Source organism: Engraulis encrasicolus, chromosome 12, assembly GCF_034702125.1.
Source record: "Engraulis encrasicolus isolate BLACKSEA-1 chromosome 12, IST_EnEncr_1.0, whole genome shotgun sequence".
Taxonomy (NCBI): Eukaryota; Metazoa; Chordata; class Actinopteri; order Clupeiformes; family Engraulidae; genus Engraulis; species Engraulis encrasicolus.
This window is the reverse complement of record NC_085868.1, coordinates 1,327,501-1,335,000: the sequence shown is the minus strand read 5'-3', so window position 1 is coordinate 1,335,000 and position 7,500 is coordinate 1,327,501. Positions and strand designations below refer to the sequence as shown.

Below are 7,500 nucleotides of genomic sequence, written 5' to 3'. Positions count from 1 at the left end.
ATTTATGAATCACCCGTGTGTTGGAAATCAAGGTCTATAGTCTGTTTTTTAAAAATGACCTACTGGTATTGTGACTGTTTGCCCATACCATGGCCATTATGCTGTGTAGCATTGTGGTGTGTGTGTGTGTGTAGCCACTGACGCATGCATGCATGCGAGTGTGTGCACGCACACACACACAAACACACTTAACCATGACTACAACAGACATATGTTATCATTTCATCTTTTCCTCACAAACAACACAAATTTCCCAAATTATACACTTCACTTTAACCACTTCACTTGCATCTCTCTCTCTCTCTCTCTCTCTCTCTCTCTCTCTCTCTCTCTCTCTCTCTCTCCCTCTCTCGCTCTCTTGCTCTCTGGCTCTCTGGCTCGCTCTCTATCTGGCTCTCTCTCTCTCTCTCTCTCTCTCTCTCTCTCTCTCTCTCTCTCTCTCTCTCTCTCTCTCTCTCATAATTGTACACACACAAAGTCCCCTTTGCAGGCCTCCCTGCCTCCATGTCTGTGGAATGTGCTGGTTCTTAGAGGAAGCCATAAAAGCAGAGGGGTGTGTACAGGGAAGTCACCCTCAAACAATTCTCGTGTTTGGGCCCAAACTGTCCAACAAAAACGTTGGGGTGTGTGTGTGTGTGTGTGGGATATTAAGTTATTTGTGCAAATGTTTGTAGTGTAAAGTGGTACAGTGGCAGTAGTATCAGTTGCGTGTAGGTGTGTGTGTGTGTGTATGTGTGTACATACTATTGAGTGGACAGTTTGTGTGCCTGCGTGTGTGCACATGAGTGCGTGTCTACGTACCATGGAGAGGACCGTCTGTGTGTGCTGCAGCAGGGGTTCAGGCAGCAGGGAGATATGCACACACTCTGGAATGGTCACCGTGCCCCCATCCAGATCCGCGATGATCACGTCCAACTATCACACACACACACACACACACACACACACACACACACACACACACACACACACACACACACACACACACACACACACACACACACACACACACACACACACACACACACACACACACACACACACACACACACACACACACACACACACACACAATCAAGTTTTTAATAAGTTGTATTTTAATATACAGTCTTTGACTCTATATACATACAGTGAACATGGACTGTGCTAACAGACCCTTTAGTTTAGAGCAGTGGTTCCCAACCAGGGGTACGTGTACCACTAGGGGTACGTGAGCACGCTGCAGGGGGTACTTGAAAAATGTAGTTTAAACAAATGTATGGAGCTTAGGTACATTGGAATATAGAAAGCGATATAGAACATGACTTAGGGGGTACTCATGGCACAAAGAAAAGGCTTATGGGGGTACACAAGACAAAAAAGGTTGGGAAACACTGGTTTAGAGAATTGACTTCAATAGTTGACAATATCCACACTGCCATGACCTTGATACTATAGGATCTGTCCAAAAGGACACATACATGTACATACACGCGCACGCACACACACACGCAGATCTCTATCAGTGCATAACAAAGTGGTGATGGGTAGGAGGGGAATTGATGACCCTTGTGTGCATGTGATTCAGTGTGCAAGTGTATATGAATGACGAAGATCAGTTAGAAGTTAAGAGTAATTTGAACAGTATGGAGCATGCGCATTTTCTCTATCAGCAAATACACATGTGGACATGGATACACATATACACAAACATCATCACAACACACACACACACCATCAATCACCACACATTAAAAACACACACGGACGCACGCACGCACACGCACGCACACGCAAGCACATGCACGCACACAATTATGCCCTCCATCATCATGACCTCATTACAGCCCAATCAGTTTCCATTAAGATGGACAGCTCAGAGGGTTTCCAAAGTAACGCCCTCCGACCCCTGACCTCAAGCATGTGGGGGGAAGTCAGCTGATGCTGTATGAGTCACCGGTGTAATAGAAATCGCAGCCACGGACGGGGCAAGGACAATGCAGAAACACACACACAGCACTGGCCCCCTTTAGAGGGCCCCAAATCAGAGAGCAACACCCACCCTCTCCCAGAGAGAATGGAATGACATCAGGACAGCTCCGCTGCTTTAATCAACTCCATGTGTGAGGGAACAACACACACACACAAACACACGCACGCGCACACACACACACACACACACGCACGCACGCACGCACGCGCGCACGCACGCGCGCACGCGCACGCACACGCACACACACACACACACACACACGCTCTCTCACACACGCTACGTCATACCAAACAAAATTCCAATCATGTAATGTTTCTTCACCTTGGGCATGTATGACCTAGCCAAATTGTATTAGAGTGCGTGCGTGCGTCCGTCCGTGCGTTCGTGCGTGTACTCACAAGTTCTTGCGTTTCGGAGCGGAAGAAGGAGTTGACACCGATGATGAAGGGGGTGGGGGTGCTGAGGACCTCCAGCAGCTTACCAGGCAAGATGGGCACATACGTAAAACTAGAGAGAGAGAGAAAGAGAGAGAGAGAGAGAGAGAGAGAGAGAGAGAGAGAGAGAGAGAGAGAGAGAGAGAGAGAGAGAGAGAGAGAGAGAGACAGAGACAGAGAGACAGAGAGACAGAGAGAGACAAAGCGAAACAGAGAGACAGAGCAATACAGAGAGAGGGGGGAAAGAGACGATGTGAAAATGTTGTCTTCAGCGCTGTCTTATTTCTACCACATGTGACAGCTGTGGCCTACTAGTTAAGGACATGGACTTTAGGTCAGAGGGTTGCAGGTTCAAATCCCACCCTACCCATTCCTACCTCTATTGCTGAGGTGCCCTTGAGCAAGGTACATAACCCCCATTCTGTTCCAGGGACTGCAACCGATACCCTGTAAATAACTATAAGTGGCTTTGGATAAAAGCCAGCTAAGTGTAATGTAATGTAGAGTACATAATGCAAGTGCTTAAAATTCCTTCAAACTTCCCCTTGAATCAAACTGAGGGTGGGACAGACCCGTTACGAACAGAGTGGAAGATGAACCCAAGAAGTGTGTGAGTGAGTTGGGGAAAATAGTCTCTATAGTACTAACTTCCGCTTCCACTCGCTTTTGCCCCAAACGGACGCTGAAGATGAAGAAGTATGAGAAGGAGAAATGGGATACAGCCTGAAAATGTATCTCTCTCGCTCACATGCATGCTCACACACACGCACATTTTCTTACATTACATTACACTTAGCTGACGCTTTTATACAAAGTGATAAAGCTATTACGGGGTAATGGTTACAGTCCCTGGAGCAGTTGGGGTTAGGTGCCTTGCTCAAGGGGACCTCAGCCATGGAGGGAGGAATGAATTGGTGTGGAAGCACACACACACCCCTACCTGTATTTGAGTGGGAACATGATGGCCAGTAGAGCTCTGCAGGCGTCCGTGAGCCGCTGGTAGCTACTAGAGAGGAAGAGGATCTTGTGCTCCGTCAGGGCCGCGCAGAACAGGTACAGAACGTTCACTATGCCTGTTCACACAGACACAGACACAGACACACACACACGCACGCACAAACACAGTCCCGCAAAGACACCAAAAACACGCGTCAGAATATGCATCTTCTTTCTGGTACTTAACATCTCAACGTATTTTTCATAGTTTTCCACATTTTCACAGTAGAGATTTTCAGGAGAGTTTTCACCAGAAACCTCAATGAAGTGGAACGTCTATTGATGCACACACACACACACACCAGAACACAACAAGCACACCCTTTAGATCAGTGATTCTCAAACTGTGGCTATTCCGGGTGGGCCTTCATTCATTTAAAAAAAAAATCTAAATCATATTTGTGTGTGTGTTGCCTTTGACTATCTATTTGACTTTCATTGTTTATTGGGTCAGAGGCAGGCCCCGAACATTGGTGAAAAGTTTCAAGTGGGCCCCAAATTGGAAAAAGTTGGCAAGCCTTGCTTTAGATAGATGGTCAATGGTTGGACTTCAACTGTGTCCTGTGGTTTGATGGGTGGACTTACCGAGCTGTCTGAAGAGCTGGGAGACGCTGCAGCCACTCACGGGCAGGGAGTCGTTGATTGGCGTCTGGATGACTTGCCGGTCTCCCGCCCCCAAGGTGATGGTCCTCTGAGGTCACACAAGGGAAAAACAACGATGATGAGAAAGGGGAAGGAGAGATGGAGAGACAGACACAGAGATGGATGGGTGGATGGAAGGAAGAGAAACAGGGAGAAGGAGGGATGAAATAAGCAGAGGGAGAAAATAAACAGAAGGGCGGGGGGAGAAGTGAGAGGGGAAGGAAAAATGAGAAAGGGGGCGAAAGAGATTGGGTGATATAACAGAGGGCCAGAAGGAGGAGGGTTAGGAAAGAGAGACGGGGGAGGAAGAGAGAGACGGGGGTAGATGGATGGAAAAAAGAGATTGCTCTTCAGAAAATGACACAGAGCTTAGGAGACTGACTTCATAAATCTGTCACAGGTAAGTGGTTGAGTGTGTGTGTGTGTGTGTGTGTGTATGTGTATGTGTGTATGTGTGTGTGTGTGTGTGTGTGTGTGTGTGTGTGTGTGTGTGTGTGTGTGTGCGCGACAGAGAAGGAGCAAGATTAAGAGAGGTTAAATAAGTGTGTGTATGTGTGTGTATGTGTGTGTGTCTGTGTCTGTGTGTCTGTGTGTGTGTCTGTCTATGTGTGTCTGTCTGTCTGTGTGTGTGTGTGTGTGTGTGTGTGTGTGTGTGTGTGTGTGTGTGTGTGTGTGTGTGTGTGTGTGTGTGTGTGTGTGTGTGTGTGTGTGTGTGTGTGTGTGTGTGTGTGTGTGTTGAGTTTTTGAGCATTGAGTTTTAATAAAGTGAGGCTTAACAGCTTCACTATAGGACCAGATGGGAGGAAAGAGAGTGAGTGAGTCACTGGTGCAAACACATAAGCAAGGACGCACACACTCTATCACACACAGACGCCCGCACACACACAATCACACACACACAGTGCATGATCAGAGCTAAGCATCATACACAAAAAAGAATGAAAACACAGTGCATGATCAGAGCTAAGCATCATACACAAAAAGGAATGAAAACAGGTTTTGGGTTTTAAAAAAGTTTCATCTAGAAGGCCATTCAGCAGGACAGTGTGCAGATATTGGGGAAAAAGCCAAGAGTTGCACAGTTACACAAACACAGTTGGAAGAGGTGCACATTTGGACAACAATGAACCTTTAGAATCATCTGATCTGGGGAGGAAGCAAAGCATATGAGGGTGATTGTCTGTGCGTGTGTGACGGGAGATTTTGTAGATTTGGTTGTCAGGGTAGAAATAGTCGATGATCGGCTGAAAAGCATGCCAGTTAATATCACAACACGGAAAAACGTGAATCAGCCACAAAAATACAGCCCCAGCAGGTGTGCACACACGCGCGCGCACGCACACACACACACACACACACACACACACACACACACACACACACACACACACACACACACACACACACACACACACACACACACACACACACACACACACACACCCACACACACACACACCCACACACACACACACACACACACACAGCTTGTTAACTTTAGCGCAGCCCCATATCAGCTGGATGTTGTTGTGGGGAGTCAGCCATGAACAAGGGGGGAAAGAAGGGTGCACACACACCGACCGTAAAACACGCACACAAATGTTTGGGCGGCACCAGAAACAGGCAAGCCATTGACATCTTCTGCAAACATGCAGCTTTAACCATTGACAAACGCACACATGCACTCAGACTTACAGAAAAACACACAGAGACACACACACGCAAACACAGTATAAAGCTGCAGCATTCAACAGGGCTTCAGCCCAGCGGTTGAATGATTTTGCTGCTGTGAGTTTGGAATTTCAATGGAAGCTGCTCATCACCCAAAACACACACACACACAAACACACAGACACAGAGGCTAGCGATGCGTAGCAGGAAGACACAGGCTGGAGAGAGGCGTATAAAGGGGGGTGTGGCGTACCGAGCTGTCCTCACTCTCCTCCTCTTCCGGCTAAATTAGCGAGACACACACACACACACACACACACACACACACACAACAGAATGCACACATAACACACACACACACACACACACACACACACACACACACACACACAACAGAATGCACACATAACACACACACACGCGCACACACACACACACACACAGATAAAGAGAAAACACCACAAGAGAACACACACGTTACAAAAAAAGTGCGTCAGAGCTGCAGAACAAAAACTCATGACATTAAGGAAAGCAAACAACACACAACTAGAGAAAATCAAAACAAGTGCAAAACAAACAAACATACAGACATGAAATGACACAGCAGTACATCTGTAACCGTGACAACAGGACAATGACACAGCAAAATGGTGGCATCAAAATGCAGTGGCAAAGTTAACGGTACACACACACACAAAAACACACAGCATGCGCAGCAGCACACTCTCACACAAATACACACACACACACGCACACACACAGTGACTGGACGTGCAAGGCACACAGCTCAGCTGCACTGTCCTATTCATGCTGGAACACAAACCTGCTTGTGAGTGAGTGACTGTGTGTGTGTGTGTGTGTGTGTGTGTGTGTGTGTGTGTGTGTGTGTGTGTGTGTGTGTGTGTGTGTGTGTGTGTGTGTGTGTGTGTGTGTGTGTGTGTGTGTGTGTGTGTGTGTGTGTGTATACAGTGTGCATTGTATATGCAAGCCAGTGCCTGTGCCTGAGTGTGTGTGTGTGTGTGTGTGTGTGTGTGTGTGTGTGTGTGTGTGTGTGTGTGTGTGTGTGTGTGTGTGTGTGTGTGTGTGTGTGTGTGTGTGTGTGTGTGTGTGTGTGTGTGTGTGTGTGTGTGTGTGTGTGTGTGTGTGTACAGTATGCAGTGTATATGTTAGCCTATGCCTGCCTGCCTTCCTGCCTGTGTGTGTGCTGCTGTCTGGGTCTATGTAAGACATTTCATGTCTATGCACTGCTTTGAGGCTTGACTGTAAAAGAGTGTGTAAGTGACTTTCAGGGTGTACATGTGACAGTGAATGTGGGAGTTAGTCTCAGAACTGTCACTCTCACGCTCACTATCTTGGACACACACATCCCTTTTCTGTTTGTGTCTATTCCACACACACACAAGCGTGTGTGCGTGCGCACACTCAAAATCTGGGATATCCACATAAATCCTGCCCAAGAATGGTGTGTGTGTGTGTGTGTGTGGATCATTCACACACTTTGTGAGCTTAGTAACCATCTGCCACTGTGTTGCCCATATGGCCAACCTCCCCAAACAACCAGACGTAGAAACTGATTTCACTGTGTGCGCGCGCGCGTGTGTGTGTGTGTGTGTGTGTGTGTGTGTGTGTGTGTGTGTGTGTGTGTGTGTGTGTGTGTGTGTGTGTGTGTGTGTGTGTGTGTGCGTCTGTCTGCCTGTCTGTGTGTCTGTGTGGAAGAGATTACACAGAGTACCATGATTAAGCATGTAGGGCAGGACAGAGGCAACACAAGGGGTGTGTGTTGGC

At 47.4% G+C, this 7,500-nt stretch overlaps 1 protein-coding gene across 6 annotated transcripts in view; it reads right to left on the bottom strand.

Annotated features, from left to right (window-relative positions):
- Positions 1-7,500, bottom strand: part of sbf1 (SET binding factor 1) — a 95,423-nt gene that overhangs the window by 48,423 nt on the left and 39,500 nt on the right. For 3 of the 6 annotated variants that reach the window (XM_063211467.1, XM_063211470.1, XM_063211469.1), the window contains 5 exons: positions 5,969-5,998; positions 3,988-4,093; positions 3,347-3,479; positions 2,371-2,479; positions 802-915 (listed from right to left, as the gene is read on the bottom strand). In XM_063211467.1, the coding sequence (XP_063067537.1) occupies positions 802-915; positions 2,371-2,479; positions 3,347-3,479; positions 3,988-4,093; positions 5,969-5,998 (492 nt within the window). The remainder of the gene's footprint in view (positions 1-801; positions 916-2,370; positions 2,480-3,346; positions 3,480-3,987; positions 4,094-5,968; positions 5,999-7,500) is intronic. The other 3 variants (XM_063211468.1, XM_063211471.1, XM_063211472.1) reach the window with 1 other exon arrangement.